The sequence below is a fragment of the Pararge aegeria genome, chromosome 5 (genome assembly GCF_905163445.1).
Source record: "Pararge aegeria chromosome 5, ilParAegt1.1, whole genome shotgun sequence".
NCBI lineage: Eukaryota > Metazoa > Arthropoda > Insecta > Lepidoptera > Nymphalidae > Pararge > Pararge aegeria.
In genome coordinates, this window is record NC_053184.1 from 14,964,863 (window position 1) to 14,981,824 (window position 16,962).

At 35.8% G+C, this 16,962-nt stretch overlaps 1 protein-coding gene across 1 annotated transcript; it reads right to left on the reverse strand.

The window, feature by feature from the left end:
• Nucleotides 1-5,947: 5,947 nt before the first annotated feature.
• On the reverse strand, nt 5,948-13,784 carry LOC120624106 (endothelial lipase-like). Its single transcript, XM_039890457.1, has 6 exons — nt 13,697-13,784; nt 11,957-12,135; nt 11,143-11,273; nt 9,715-9,896; nt 7,872-8,024; nt 5,948-6,294 (listed from the first exon to the last, which is right to left on the reverse strand). Exons 1-6 carry the CDS (start codon nt 13,782-13,784, stop codon nt 5,948-5,950), a joined length of 1,080 nt encoding a protein of 359 aa, XP_039746391.1.
• Between the last annotated feature and the right edge of the window lie 3,178 nt (nt 13,785-16,962).

Below are 16,962 nucleotides of genomic sequence, written 5' to 3' on the forward strand. Positions count from 1 at the left end.
TGTCGCAATTCCTTTTAATGACCTTAATTTGACTCGCGTTAAGGTCCTAACTACCTAAAAAAATATTGAAATCTACTTATTAAAAAATATATCGCATCTTTCGTAACGATGTGTTTTAAGTGCATTTCCCATATTTTGCATAGTCTATTTTTTCTTACCTGTCTTATACTTGAACATTCATAAAAGAAGAAATTTTTTATTTTTTTCTTTTTTGTTATGATTTTTTGTCATAGTTTTTTGATATGATATAAGACAGGGGCCTTACTACCATCATTTAAAGCAGCAGTTTTACAATAGCGTTGACCTTGTTACAAAATCAGAATTCTATGGTATATCAAATAAACTGTAATTTTAAGATAATATTGCTTTAAGTGATGGTAGTAAGGTCTAGGTAAGAAGAATTGGCGCAAACGCGCTTTCGGGAAGTAGAATATCAGTACAATAGTAATAAAGTACATCTACTAAGCAAAATTATACAACTTAATAATTCCAATATAATTCCAGTCACATGGGACCTAAACACTATAAAAGTTTAAGAGACTTGTTACTTCTTAGCAATGCCCAAAAAATCAGTTTCTTTACTTACGAAATTAATATGCAAACAATCTAATCCAAAATCGGTTGAGTTGAGTTGAATAGTGCTTTCCGTTTCCAACTATTTTCTGTAGATAAAGATAGCACTACTAAATGCAATCGGTTATTTGAAAATTTTAGATTAGAGTGTTACGGTATGAGCAAGAGACGTGTGTTTGGTCGCAAGTAGGACGCAAAATTGCTCTCCAAACGAGGGTTGGAAACTTGCAGTGTCCCAAAGAAAAAAAATAAAAACTCCCACTGCTATTATTCCTTTATTTAATAATAATAATAATTCCTTTATCTAATAATAATAAATAATTCTTTATTCGGAAACTATGATCCATTTACGCTATAACAGAATAATTAAAAACAGTAAAAATAAAAAAAACTTATTTTTGTGTTGTTTAACTGGATTTTTTTGTTGCTCTGGGAGGACTGTACTTTGGTTTGGCCATCGCTTAAGTCATGTTTCTAAGTTTTGGTGCTTCTAGTTCTTTAGCGTATAACCTCCTTTAGGTTTGTTCTTGTATAATATTGTGGCATTATTGTATACGTGATGAGATCTGAATGATAATGGAAATACATAGTTTTGATATGATTTGTATTCCGCCGTACTTAAGCTGTAATGATGTTATCCACCGAAATCGTGTTTCGAGTAATGTTTGAAAAAGCGGGATAATTTTTTTTTATTATGCCTGTCATATCTGAATCGGTGTTTTCTAAAACGCCTTGTGTCTTGATACAATTAATTCTCTTTATTTATTGTAACTAAGAAGAATTGATTGTTGTTGGTTTTTCTGTATTTTAAATAATACTTCACCAAAGAGTAATAAAATGTTTGTTTGTTGAAAATTATGTAATACGTTTCTCTTTTTTTATCTAAAACAGTTTCTACTGACTCCTGAAAAGTTTGGAGCGTGGTTTTAAAAATCACCGGTTCAATTGTAAGTTATTCACCCATCTTTCAAATGGAATAGGTTAAAAAATATATATACAGGTAAATAGTCTACAGGTAAAGAAAGTATTAAAAAAAACCATCTGCAAACCAATTATATTTTAAGATTCTGTTGATATTTTCAAAGATCGACCACCAATGAAGTATTACAAACAAGAAAAGGATATCCAAACCAATTAGCGGAGTAAAAATACATACGAAAGCGTTCTAATCGAAGAGTTCTAATTAAGAACCTTCTTTTTTTTTTTTTTTTTTTTAAGTCGCTAACAAATAGTTTAATTTAAAGCGATGTTTTTTAACGTCATTATAACTTAGGTCGGCAATACACTGCAGCTGTTTTAGCCACACTAGACGGTGTAAGCAGTGTTTGTTATATAGTTTAATATTTTTTTTTTATGAAAACGAATTATTTTTAGAATCACTATTTATTGGAATTTAGATGATAGTAATAATCGTAATAATTTTGTGTGTATGCCACTATAATTGTTTGCTTTTGCATGCATATAAACTATAGCTACGCCCCGCAGTTTCACCCGCGTTAAATTAAAGAAAAGTAAAAAAGAATGTAACCTTTAGCCGCAAAAAACGTAACGTTAAAAGATTTTTCCAAATCGGACTGGTAGTTACTGATAAAAGCGCGTTCAAACATACAATCTCTTCAGGGATTATAATATTAGGCTTAGTTAATTTCCTGGCAATTTTTTGTGAACATGTAAAGATGGTATTTCCTAAAACTTACCGACCTAAGATGGAAAAATTTTCTTAACTTCATGATTATCACCATTCCAAATTCTGATTGACTGAAGCTGACTCCTGACGAGCTTACATGCCAACCACAAGATAGTAATGTCTGATCTGTTAGAATTAGGACGAGAAAAAGGTATACATAAATATGTCGTGGTGCGCATGCTAGCCCTACAGTAGGTATTAGAGTAATCCTCTGTTAGATGGAGACTTAGGCCATTATGAATAAATCGTCATTGAGCTAAAAACAGGTTGCCAAGTATCGGTCAAACTATGCTTAGACTGAACTTAAGAACCTGGCCGTAGCTCGATGCTGGTTTAATAATAAGGGCCTCAGACGTGTCACGTTGCTGAATTATCCATGATAGTGATAACCGAAACCGTCGTTTTATGGGATATTTATATATCGGGACACTGTAACTTTAGTGTAAAATATACCTCATTCATATAGGTTCAAATATTAAATTTTTGCATTCTCACGGCAGCGCTCCTAACGGTACATACTCGTATGTAATATATAAATAAGTAGCACTGAATTTACGGCTTAATAAGCTTCGTCATAAGGTCCTTTTTACTTTGACGTTACAGTTTTTCGATACTCGAAATCAAACGACTCCATGGTTTCGAGCTGCGAATCTTATACTAAAAATGCAAATGTCAACTAAAATAAAACTGCATCTAAATTGTATCTGAATCTAACTCTAAGCTATCATCAATATCAGTAGGGCTGACATGATACTATATATATATGACTACGAGATAATTATGTGTATTAGTTTTGTCGTCTTATCTCAGAGAAATGGGCGAGAAAACGGTAGCCATAATTATCTCGTGGCATGAATAATTATCATCGTTAATTTCGTCAGGTACTGATGTAGCCGGTATTTTTTTTTTAACTATATGACCATACCTAACTATTTCGGTCGGCTTTATTTCTAATTGTATATATAGAGGGGTAAAAGTATGAAATGATGAAATAAGAAAAATATAGTTTAAAATATAAATTAAGGAATTTGTAGCATTTTATATTTATTAAACTGTTTTTACTTACACTTATATAAATGTACTGACTATGACTGCTTTTAGAAGCAAAAGGATAGTAGAAAAATGAAGAAGAAGAATAGGCATGCGAAGACGGCCTTATTGGTGCGAGCTTACAATAAACTTTTACGTTCTTTTTCTGTTGAACTCTTGAAAACTAAAGTTCCTGTTAGTGATTTATAAAACCAGAAATATATGTATAATTATAAAAGATTTTGTTTTCTTGACATTTTCATCTTTTGCCCCTGTATTTATGTAACCACCATTCGTATTTTATGTATTGTGCGCTTTAAAACAAAAGTATTTAAATCTATCGCTTTTAATATAGGTTTCACCATATCAATAACCTCAAGGCTTCCAGTATTTGCTCAAATTTATTCACTGAGCAGAATTAGTTATCGGTAGACTGAATGTTTTTTAAATCTTGTATATAAAATATATAACTTTTTAAATAGTTTTTGTATGAAATGCCTAGCATCAATTATATTATTCTAACTGAATCATAATAAGCTACATGTTGTATATTACCTATTTGTATGTTAATAAATTTCTGCGATTTACCTCTTGTTTTATTTTCCTCCTAAGACAATCAATCTCAAGTTGAGACATATTGGTGCCGATTTTGTCTTACACGAATCTCTATATAAAAATAACAGGTTTAAAAGAAGTGCTCTCATTTTCACACTGTAAAGAGTAGTTTAAAATACATATTAATTTCATCATTGTCAAAATAGTATTGTTAAATTACAACATAAACCTAAGAAAAACGGATAATACATATTGCATAAAATATATCTCGTAGACTTGCTATACATCCCGTCCTTACCACATGCCCCGATTTTGCTCCTTATTTCGACAAAACACATCCAAAATCAAAATGTGACTGGTCGAAAAATATTAATTCAATTCAATTATTAATGTTTATTTAAATATTAATAATTGACGGACCCAGCAGATGGCCCACCCGATGGTAAGTGGAAAACCATCGCTTATAAACCGAGCAACTCTTCACAGGGCATGCAAGGAGTACGTCCTACAGCATGCATGCACATCCATCACTTTGAGGCGTTGGTGTTAGCTTCTTGTGCCTATTGTTACACCAGCAACCACGCCCTTCACACCGGAACACTGCATTGCAACAATCCCTCAACCCTCCGACCCACCTCAACTCTGGCCTTTTCTCAGAATGAGAAGGGTTAAGGGTAGGCCTACCACGCTGGCCAAGTGCGGAATGCTAGACTTCACACGCCGTTGAGAACGTTATGGAGAACTCTCAGGCATGCAGGTAACAGGTTTCCTCACGATGTTTTCCTTCACCGTTTAAACCAAGTGATATGCAAATTGCGTATATTAAAAACGCATATAACTTCGAAGAGTCAGTAGATAGTACGAGTTGGAATTCAGTCTCCACGAAAGGAAAGCCGGAGATTTACCCACTAGGCTATCACCGCTTACACACACAATACCTACTGCTTAGAAGTATTGATTTATTATTATGTTACTATTAAATCATTGGGATAAGTATTTCGCCTGGTTTTCCTAAATCAGTTTTCCAATATTTCTGCCAGCGCGTCGCTCTTAGCTAATCGTTATTTTTTTGTTAGACATTTATTTTCAAAAGCAATTCGTGTAGTTGGGATTAAAAATTTAGGAATAGGTTTTTGGAGTTTACCCCTTAAGAATCGATTTTCATATATAAGGCGCCCGGTATGAGAAAAATGTGAGAAGTAAAATCTACTGATGAATGACCTCGTTATGTTTTCGCTTTGCGACGTTGTATGCCCGGCAACTATGATGCGCGAACATGCAACGTCGCTTTCTTTTAATTAACTTATTTTTCCTATTTAAGTTACCAAGGCAACCGAATAATATATATATAAAGAAACAAACACATAAATGTATAGGACAGAGTAAGATAGAAAACATTATACTTTTTTTTTTTTTGGCAACGGATTATTAGTTTTTTTTTAATACGTGGGCAGGAGACAATTATCTCCCCGTGGAAAGGATAAAAATGTATCTTCTCCCACAGCTTTATCAACTCTCAGAGTATTGGCGCACAAGTGGAAATAATATCCAAATAATATAAGAGTAAGAATAGACGGCAGTAAACTTCTTCTATTCCCTGTTCCCGTGCTTTAGCAGATGAACACGTTAATTATATCCCCTGTCGGGGACTATAATTGGGGGTTGTAATTTTTGTCTCCTGCCTTTGGAGGGCAATGCTAACCCTGCAGGAGGGCTAACATTTATTAGTCTGTAAGAGTCCATAACTCCTGCACTTCCCCGGGTGCGGAAGTGTTAGGATTCACCACGTAACAATGGGGCTAACATTTATAGCGCCTCCAGATAATATGATAGACAAAGATACCGTATTATACCATTATTTGGTATGCCAGTCAGGACGTCGAAGAATCAAGAAAAGAAGAAACAGTTAATTTAACTTTTTGTTTGCTACCAGTTAGTTGCAATAGCTATTAGTTAAAAACTTATGCGCGTCACCAAATAATAGCTTAGAGGAGGAGAGCATCTTCTTCCATTCTTTTATCCTGGTCAGGACGTAGAAGAGTCGGGAAATGAAGAAACAGTTCATTGAAGTGTAAAAAACTGGTGTTAATACAACGTATTTATTCATACCACAATATCCTCATCAGGCGTGAGGTTCAATAGATAATTGTTTGCTGCAAATTTCCTCAGCTTCAAACCCTTTTCACGCAGATAAAATGGATAGGACTCTGTTGTGGGAAGATAATAAAGCCCTGGCCTACTGAAGTTAGTCTTTGGGCCTAACACGTTGGTCTCCAAGTGTCCATGGTAGCAATTGCCCTGTCTCACGTCCGCTAAAGAAGTACAGCGCACAGCTAAGAATTTGTCAGTTTCGTAGTTCGCAAGGACCCAATAAATAGCTGCTCGTACGTGACTGCAGAGTTGGAGGCAGGGGAGTAGATAATTCAACTCAATTGACGGTTGGAATTCACCTGTGAAGAGAAACGACAGAAAATAAGGAGAGAATTAGTACATTACTGCACTGGCCGCTGCAGTTATGTACTATACATAATGGACGAACGTGTAAATGTTGGCAGAGGCACACATACGTAAAATCCATGTCTAGTTGTAATCAAGGCTTGTGTTGTACTTTTCTCAAACATGTCTTGAATTCATTTAGTCCAATTAAGTTAGGTACTTTTTTGACGACTCCCTGGTGCGCTGTGGTCTTAAGTAGGTCCCGGGTACGGTGGAGGCAATTTAGGAATTTATGATTTCCGAATTTCTTAGACTTATCATCATTTATCACAAGGTGAGATTGCAATCAAGGACTAACTTGTAGGCCAGAAACACAAGATAAAAAAAAATTAACAATAAGTAGTTTTATCCGCGTTAGTGTTAATTTGTTTTTTATTCTTTAAACAGCTTTATTTTTTCTTCTTCGAATTTTTTTTAGTGGATTGGTACCTCGTTTGTCTTGTTACGGAGTAAAAGGTCGTTCCAATTGCTTTATTACATATATGATTTAGAAGTTTACTGTGCCATTTATTTTGGCTGCTAAAACACGACAGATAAGGGTTTTAATAACACTTTTGCCGGCCGCTTAAAAAAAATTAAAAATTTAAATCTGTTTATTATAAATAAAAAATACATGGTTGTTTAGATCTCAATTACATTACGCTAATCTTCATTATGGAAGATTTTTGCGCTTGAGAGGGTTGCACAAATATATATTGATTATTATATATTAATTAATGTATAATGTAAGGAAAAAAGAAAACAAAAGAAATATTTCTATAGTGATAATTAATGGAATTTGTAGGAATGGTCTGGATGAACTTCCGCCTAGTAGTTTTTGCACGTACCCTGAATGTAATAACGTTTCAATTTGTTTTTGATTTGCTTCAGGTTTTTATTTTCAATTTCTTCTAGCAAAGGTCTAGGTAATTTTTCTAAAACACTAGGCAGGAGGTACTCCCATACCCTCTTTCCATAAACATTATTAAATGTGGGTGTTCTAAACATAGATAGGTAGGTTAAATGACGTAAGTTCATAGGTCTAGCATTCTTGTCTAATTTGCAAATGTTGTTATGATACTGGGTTATTATTGCTAAATCCACTTTGTCATAAACTGACATCACATTACAATATTTAAAAAGCCCTTCGTAATTATTTTTATGTTTATATTTAATTTTCAATGGAACTATTGTTTTCAGTAATCTAAGTTTATAAATGTTTTGCAGATGGGTTTTATAAGTTCTGCCATAACTAGAGATGCCATAGTTTATAATCAAATCTGCTAGTGACATATATAGCAATCGTAGTGTTCTATAGGGCAGCTTATTTTTAAGTATGCACATTTTCGCCAACACAGCTCTTAGTTTACAGCATACATAGTCGCTGCTGCCATGCATTTGGCCAGTACTTCAATTTCGCTTTATCTCGAAGAAGATTGTCAAAATAAACTTCCAATTTCCGGGAATGTTTAAGAAAACTAATTTTCGACTATTACCATAATAATTATTTTCCACGAAAAATATAATAATATTAATAAAATTGGGTCGTTACCTCCATTTATATAGAAGTCCACATGCCCCACGGGGTCAGGCAAACCAAAGCCATCGATGTTAGTGTGCATTGCGTCTACTTTGTGAGCGACATCAGGGTTGATTCTTTCGGAGCGTGGCAGACGACGGAAACATGGTCCTGCTGGATCTAAACCTGAAGAAGGAAGGTACAGTACAGGGTTTTCTGGTAAAGTTTTAGCACACATTAAGTATCCCTCAGTAGTAATACACAAACCTAGACAATGTCGGCACTTACCCGGAGATCAAACATGTCGTATTACTCTATCTCTATAAACTGTGGCACTAACTATAGGAGCACGTAGAACTGTATACTTACCTAAATATATTCGATTTTCTGATTTCGATTGAATTGGTTCTGTCTTTTGCAAGTTAAATTTGTAAAACCTAACCGAATCTGGATGCATCATGTCATCTTCATATCAACCGATTGCCGTCCTCTGCTGGACATAGGTCTTTTTTAGCAGGGCGTTCCAACTATCACAACCTTGTGCCGCTAAGGCACTTAGGTTCAGCAGCTCCCTGCGACTCGACGGAGGGCAACCAACGCTGCGTTCATCGGTGCGAGGTCGCCATTCCAGCAGCTTCGGACCCCAACGTCCATCAGTTCTCCGAGCTGTGTCCCGCCCATTGCCACGTCACCGTCGCGACTCGCTAAGCTATGTCTGGAAATCTTCTTTTTCTTTTCTTTCTTTTACGGATCTCCTTATTCCTGATTCCATCACTTAGAGATACTTTCTCCTAGCATAGCTCTGTCCATCGCTCGTTGTGTGACTCTGAGCCATCTTATGACCTATAGTCAGCGAGCTGAGTGCATATCAACACTAAATATGCAATATAGTTATTCAATAAAACATAAGGTTACTTCAGAAAAAGTTTATTTTCTATATCATCACTAGCCAGCAGCATGTGAAATTGTAGTCAAGGACTTTGTAGAGGAACCAAAAAATTTTAAAGGTATACATAAGTATAAATAGCTCAGGAGCTATTCGATTCGATTTGGTCAAACCATCTCAAAATATATACGATGTTACCATACGTATAAGACATAGATCGTTCACGGTGAGTTTTCTAAGGTCGTAAAATGTTATTTGAATGTTATTTAAGTTAAGGGGTAAGGTTTTGATAGATTAGAGGAAATACCTGTATTAATATCGTAAGAAACTTGCACCGTAAGGTTGGTAAAAAAGGGGATGGAGGAAGATGTTAATTATTTTTTCTTTTTGTTATTAATATTATAATTAATGTACAATTTTAGAATCTACTCTGTTTCTTAAAATAAACTATGAATAATATTATATACAGATAAACACCCAGCCACTGAAAAACACAAGCCATGTCCATCACACAAACATTTTTCCAGTTATGGGAATCGGACCCACGGCCTTGGACTCAGAAAGCAGGGTCGCTGCCAACTGCGCCAGTCAGCTGTAATATTACTTACATGTATATACATAGATTAGTATGCAAAGTCGGTTTTCTTGCTGCAATCTCCTCCAGATAGCATACCTTAATTTGCAGTAGGTACGTTGTCTTTAGAGGTTCCGTAGATACGCAGTCCAGATTCCAATGTCATAGTTAATGAGGGCCTTTATGCGAGATGCAAAGGTCTCGCATGCCGGGAATTCATATTTAAGTCTCGCATAATAGGTATTAACAAGCAACAACGTAATAGGTAGCTTATCTACTATTTATTCAATCAAGTAAATTAGCTATTTATTCAGCTATTAACCAATATGGCAATGCTAACTAAGTATAGCACTGGACACTGGTATAAGAAAGTTTCAGCTTTATAAATAAGGTAAAGAAATAAGAAAGTTATTTACCAGTTAATCTTGCAGGTTTGAAATACGTAAGCTCGTGGTAACGTGTCGCCGCGTACGAAGCTATATGCGCGCCAAGGCTGCCTCCGAGCAGCTCGAGTTTGTGATGCGACAGACCTTTTAGGGTTAAATCGGCCAGAAACTCCCCCAAGATGTGTCCTAATGGCTTCGTGAGGCGAGCTGCACTGTCAAAAAGAAAACAGCCACTAGTAAAGTTACTTAACTGCTTCTTTAGTCAATATCTATCACTATACGAATACGCAGGTGGCGGAAGATAATAAAAATTCAAAATTCAAAATTCATTTATTTCAAATACTTTAGTAGGTACAGGTTTTTCTCGCCCGCAATCGAAGAGTCATTTTCCAGTATGGAACTTATTGAACATCTGTGTAAAATGAATCTTATTGGTATTACTTTAAAGCTAATATTTGCCTGTTGTTGAACCAAAATCGGAAGTACAGGATTTGAGACTCTAAAACGAGAGTCATAAGGTCCATTTTTATTTGACGATACATAGTTTGATATGCGAAAACGCGTGACTCCTCGATTGAGAGTGAGCAAAGCACTAAGGCTACAGTTGTCACCGACCTTTTTCTTCCCGCTAGTGTCGTACGAGGCGACTAAGGGAATATTACAGAGACAAGGCAGCAGCGTCTTCTGTGCTACTATTACCATCTATTTCGATCACTAACCTGGCTGCCCATTATGGGCAAACGCTCCCGTTGGGACAGGCGTTTAGTCCAACAGTGGTCTGTTAAAGGCTTATTGATGATGATGATGTTGATGACTGTAAATATTGAGTGAACGGGTTCGATTTTCGGGTTAGAACCCAACATTTGTTAGGTTAGGTTATTGCCGAAGTTTTTTTTTTAAGAAATTAGCGTTATTAGAAACTCTGTGTCGTACATCTCCCGAGCGTCGAAGACCACAATTTTTTCACAAACTCACTATAACACAAACTAATTGGAGCAGCTTTTTTTTTAAATTCCACTTCAAGTTACCTGGAAGAAATTTCTATGTAGCGATAAGGCCTACAAATTGTACTCTCTCGCTCTATGTTAATATCTCTGTAACTTTTATTCTAACGCGCCCATCAAGCTAGCCCTTAACTACAATCTCCCCTGATGGTAAGTGATGATGCAGTCTAAGATGGTAGCGGGCTAATCTGTTAGGGAGTATGGCTGTTATATTAAACTCATACCCCTTCTAATTAAGATAAGGACCTTAATAAGTAGGTACTTCCGACTTTACTAATGTCTGATGATAAGACTTCGAAGAATACCAGTTACTTGCAGTTGTCTAGATTGGTAGACTGAATGAAAAGATCTTTTTCATTCTGAGAACCTGTGCCCTATTGTGGGTCGGTAATGGGTTGTTAATGCAAATTTTTTTTTTTTTTTTGATAAATTACTTTCGAATACGATTACCTACACTGGATAAGTGCGATGTAGTATCGGATAAATTTCCACGATGATAACATTGTACCCGCGGTTAAGATAAGGAGTAGCCAAGGCCCTCGAAATTGGTGAGAAGGATGCGTCCAAGTAACCGCTCACAAATACCTGTAATTGTAAAGAAATTGGGGGAAAGATATGGTATAAAACTGACGTATTTCTTAATTTACTTGGAAACGGTCAGAAGCGGTGATAGCCGAGTGGGTAGGACTTCCAATTCTCTTGCGGGGGGCCGAGTTCGAATCCCAGCACGCACCTTTATCTTTTCTAAGTAATGTTCGTTTTAAGCAATTAAAATATCAACGGTGACGGAAAAATCGTGAGTAAACCTGCTACTGTATCTCTCAGGCTGTATTTACTGCCTCTGAGACTTATCCGTGAAACGGAAAAACTAATAGTTTTTGAGAAAACCTATGCCATAGTTTTTACTGAAAGAAATCAGATACAGCCCTAACATGCAAAACTAAAATTAAGTGACTCCTATTACTTTATTAGGTACGCGTCGCGTAGCATAGGTACTATGTGCTTGTCGGTGTTTTAGCTTCTATAGGGCTGTCAAAAGTAAACACTTAGAATGTTTTGAATCAGTTTGTATGGAAAAATATTTACGCCATTTTTTATTCAACATTTTTATAGGGTGATTCCTTATGGAATATACTTATGCACTCTTCAACAGTTTTTAGTAATTCGGTTACACGTTGTATATAAAGACAAGAATGGTTAGGTATTCATTACACAAGGGATGGATTTAAGCGGAACTGCGGCTGGTCTAGTTAACAAATACAGCATACCAAGGTCTTTCTTTTTTTAAAATCGAGGTGTTTCGCCACACACCCTGCTCCGCGGTGACTTAGCTTACACGTCACTTCTTTGCTGCCAAGCCAACTGCTGCTGTCGGGCCACAGGGCAACGACCGTTAGCGATTTTCTGGTCTCCTCTGATAGTGTAGTGTTCTTCGTCATTCCTGGACCTAAAAGAATAATATATCGATGGAATTAATGAAATTAAAAGCAAAAGACACAATCTTCAGTTGCGTAAAGAATTGAAAATGAAAATTTATTGTTGGCAATATTTTAAGGTCGTTGGAGCCCGTAAAATTACAAAGAGTCTAATGCAAAGAGCAACGAATGATCCAGAATGACATGATGCGGTTCTATGGAAGACTTACTATCGAGGACATGACAACGTTACTCCTTTAAACCGTGGCCGTTACCTACAAATCATACCTAACTTGTTTAACGCCACACAATTGATCGTAAAAAATATGCTTAAAGTCAGTCTTTAAGTATGAAAAAGTATTATTTTTTGTATTCCACGTTTTGAACCAAGAAGATGACAGGCCCACTTGATACAACACTACGCAAGGCGTTCCAGGAACACTTCCTGCAATGCGCTGACTTGTGTCTATCAATCTGAGGCTTATGCCTATAATTACACCGGCAACTAAGCCTTCAGACCGAAACACAGCGTTGCAACAATGCTGCCTAGCGGCAGAAATACGAATTTTGGTACAACTACCCCGGACGAGCTCTGTCTCAAAAAACTTTACTACCACTCAAAAGTGTGGTGTCGACCTTATATTATAACCTTCTTGCCCTTATTATATATATATACCTATATATAATAAGGGCAAGAAGGAGACAACTGGCCTATTTTTTCAGTTATCGTCTATTAATAGTGCCAACATATGTACACAAATCTGTAAACTAAACTAAATTGACAGTTCTCAACTATCTATTTCCATGACGAACATTGAGAAAAAGACAACAAATATTTAATTTTAGGTAATTTAGTGTCGAGCTTTATGTGCAACAGGATTGGCCCCATTATCAGACAAATTGGTGCCTAAATTGACAGGTACTTAAGTTTTGCTGTCCTTTTCAAACAGTTTCTCTTGAAATAGGATAGCACTACTTTTAATAGTTACAGTATTTGTGTACAATATAGTTTGACATACACATATGTCTACAAAACAATTGGAACCGTTGTCACGATCGTGACTGCAATTTGTGAACTCGTGAATGACTTTTGGTGGTAGAGGTTCAAATTATGCCGTCATCATTTTAATTTCGCGCTTATTTGCCGCGTATACTATGTCAAAGTCATGGAGAAAAATTAAGAATTAGCTTACTGGGTTTTTAAATTTATTTTTGTTATTATTTATTCAAATTAATGAAAGTAACTATGTTTGTATGTTTACTTTAGATAAAAAGGGGTAAAATCTGTTCATATACTAACTCTTCTTATTCTTCTATTGCTTTTTTGGCTTTTAGGATCGGCACGTTGTATTTCGCTAATGTCACGTATACTTGGAAGATCCACTTTCCCGGGACTAGATATATAAACATCAAACATGACTAGTTTTTTTTTGTATACGGACAAGTGCTAGGCTGCAATCACACCTGATGGTAAATGATGATGCAGAGTAAGATGGGGCGCGCTTGACTAGAAGATGCCTACTCATGATTTGAACGTACTACGTATTTTACTAGTGTTCCTCTTAAACAAAATCTAACTGTATTTATACATACATTCTGCGAGAAGTCCCGTAGGCGTTCCAGTGTCGGTCACAGCAAGAATAAACCGGCATAACCACAAAATAACGAAACACGATTTCATGGCGCGGACAAGAAATAAAGGAAAAAAATCTAACCGAGCGATCTTTAACGCACTGTACGCAAAACTGACTAGCCTGATGAAGTTTCTTATAAGAAGGTCATGAATAATTTTCGTAAGGCCAACATTTAGTTGCATTCGTGCAATTAGACCCATTCACACGCAAACTGTAGTCTGATGAGATACTTATTAGTTATTACAACCAATTCTTAAGTTAATTGTGCATATAACTTACCTACTTTAACATTCGTTTGTATTGCAATAAGTTGAAATGACTTCACCTGGTTTCAAGAGTTTGTCTGCGCTGTTGTCGTAAGGAAATAGATAATAATAATTTCTTTAGTTTGGTAACTATACTATTATTAAACAGATAAATAATGACATTTGATATTTAATATCAAATGTCATGTTACAAGTAAGAATTTCGGACTCCAGGCAGCCCTACATGTAGTTTGATATAGAGCTTTCAGATAACATACAATTACTTAAGAGTTGTTGTAGACACATCCTTGATTTTTCCGACTTCAGGTTAGCCCTTGACTAAAATCTCACCTGTTGGTAAGTGAGTGATGCTGTCTTATCTGGTAGAGAGCAAACTTGTTACAGGTACCAGTTAAATAAGAACCATACCACTAAACTATTTATAATCGTATAACGGAAACTTAATTTTCTTGGCGGAACGTCTTTATCTGTAGGTTGGTAACTAGCAACGCCCAAAGGCCGCCAGAGCAAATTCACATTTTTTTCTAATTTTTTATAAATTTAAAATGCGTATAAAAAATTTCGGAACCGAACTGAAACGAACGACTCTCTGGCAATCGCGGCCTGAGCGCTTTATCCAATTAAGCTACGGCTCTCCTACCGTCGATGCCGAAATTAGTATATGCCTATCACATCAGTCTTATAGCGACTGTGTGTGTTTTTATAATAATTCACGGGCCAAGTAGATGGGCCAGCTGATGGTTAGTCATAAACCATCGAAAACAGAGCAACACTTCACAGAGCACGCAAGGAGCACGTGCTAACATGCCGCCTAATCATTTGAGTCGTAGGTGTTAAGCCTCATGTGCCTGCAATTACACAAGCAACCATGCCCTTCAGACTGGAACATAGCATTGCAAAAATGTTTTTTTTTTTATTTATTGTTCAAAATAAATCGTAACAAATATTTTCCAACATAAGTATCCATATCCTTAGAAACTGTGCGTTCATGGTGAGGATGGCGGGTTCGCGAGTAAAATATCTTTATGAACTTAATCTAAATGTAAATCATTTAGACAATCTTAATCGAACAGTGGCAAAAAATATAAAATCCCAAATTGCCCTGGCGGTCAAACCTGGGACAACCCACACATAAGAAAGTTGTGTATCTCACGAAATTAATAATTACAAGCATATAAAATATCATAATGTAAGGAAACTAAATAAAAAAAATATATATATAATCAGTAAGCTACCTACTAGGCGAAATAAAAACCCAGCGATGAAAAAGACTAGCTGGAAACGTTACTAGGACCTAGTCTATAGAAAGTAACACTTAACACTCGCTCCAAAAAAAAAAAATATAAACTTGAGTAAAGTATATTTCATTTTCATAATTTAGTTAGGCGGTGATAGCCAAGCAGATGGCTTCAGCTTCCCTTTCGAGGGGACCGAGTTCGCTCCTCGGAACGAACCTCTTACTTTTCGGAGTTAGGCGAGTTTTTAATTAGTTTTTATTTTTTTTATATTTTATTAGTTAAGCAAATCAATATTACTTGCTTTAACGGTTAAGGCAAACAACTCTGAGAGCTCTACATAATGTATTCAACGGCGTGTGAATTGGCCGAGTGCGGATTGGTAATCCGCAATTGCCAATTGATTAAAAACCACATAACATGGACTTAGACGCGTATTAATAATACGTTTAATAAGACCTATGTCACCCGAACAAAACAAAATAAAGCAATGTCAATATGCTGCACCTGAGGTATATATTATATACTCGCGTCCTTCGTCGACTAGGATACTCTCCAGTAGTCTAGTCTCACCTAACTATGCCAAAAAACCAAGTTTATCAGTTAGGGCGTTAATTAAGCATAAACAAACAAACAAACACTTTTTATATTCAAAATCAAAATCAAAATCAAAATTCATTTATTTCAAGTAGGCCCAAAATAAGCACTTTTAAAACGTCAAGTATGTCTGTTTGTAATGACTCTACCACCGGTTCGTAAGGCAGATTCTACCGAGAAGAAGCCGGCAAGAAAGTCAAAATTCATTCATTTCAAGTAGGCCTAAAATAAGCACTTTTAAAACGTCAAGTATGTCTGTTTGTAGTGACTCTACCACCGGTTCGTAAGGCTGATTCTACCAAGAAGAAGCCGGCAAGAAAGTCAAAATTCATTTATTTCAAGTAGGCCTAAAATAAGCATTTTTAAAATGTCAAGTATGTCTGTTTGTAGTGACTCTACCACCGGTTCGTAAGGCTGATTCTACCGAGAAGAAGCTATTGCTCTTTTCCAACATCATTTTACAATTTAACAATCTATCTTGTGTGAGATGAAAGTGGAGCCGCTTACTTCCAGGCAACCTTGCCATTATTTGTAAGTAATACTTATTAGTAAAAATGAGTTTGTATGATTGAGATTTTCTAGAAAAATTTCTGCCGTCTGGTTACCCTACGCGTGATGCAAGTTTCCCGAGCGGTGGAAATCAATCTAGTTCCACAAGTCATTAGTACAAATAGTTGATCTTGATTCGTGATAGAAAAACGTGCAAAGCCAGATTTAGTTGACCAGTATGGGTTGTCATTCGCTATCGATTTAATTAAGTATAGAAACCTGTTTGTCGGAGTTTGATTAGAATCAGAATTTTTAAAAAGGTCATGACCGCTGACTCCTTTAGAGCCATCGGCCATGTTGTCTTTATTCATTTTTAATCACAAATAAAATAATAAAAATCAAGTGAAATGACTTATTAATCTTAACCTAATTTTATTACTTCGATGAATTCTAAATCTAACAGGGTAATTTTAATTTGACTGTAAATAAAAAAGACAAAGCAATTAATATTTGATTTATAGTTTTAGTTAATCTCGAAACGAATAATTTAGCAAACAATCAAAAATCAAGTAAAATTATTAAAAAAATAATCGCACAAAAATAGAAATGAAAGACCTCACCGCTCGAGCGCTCGACAC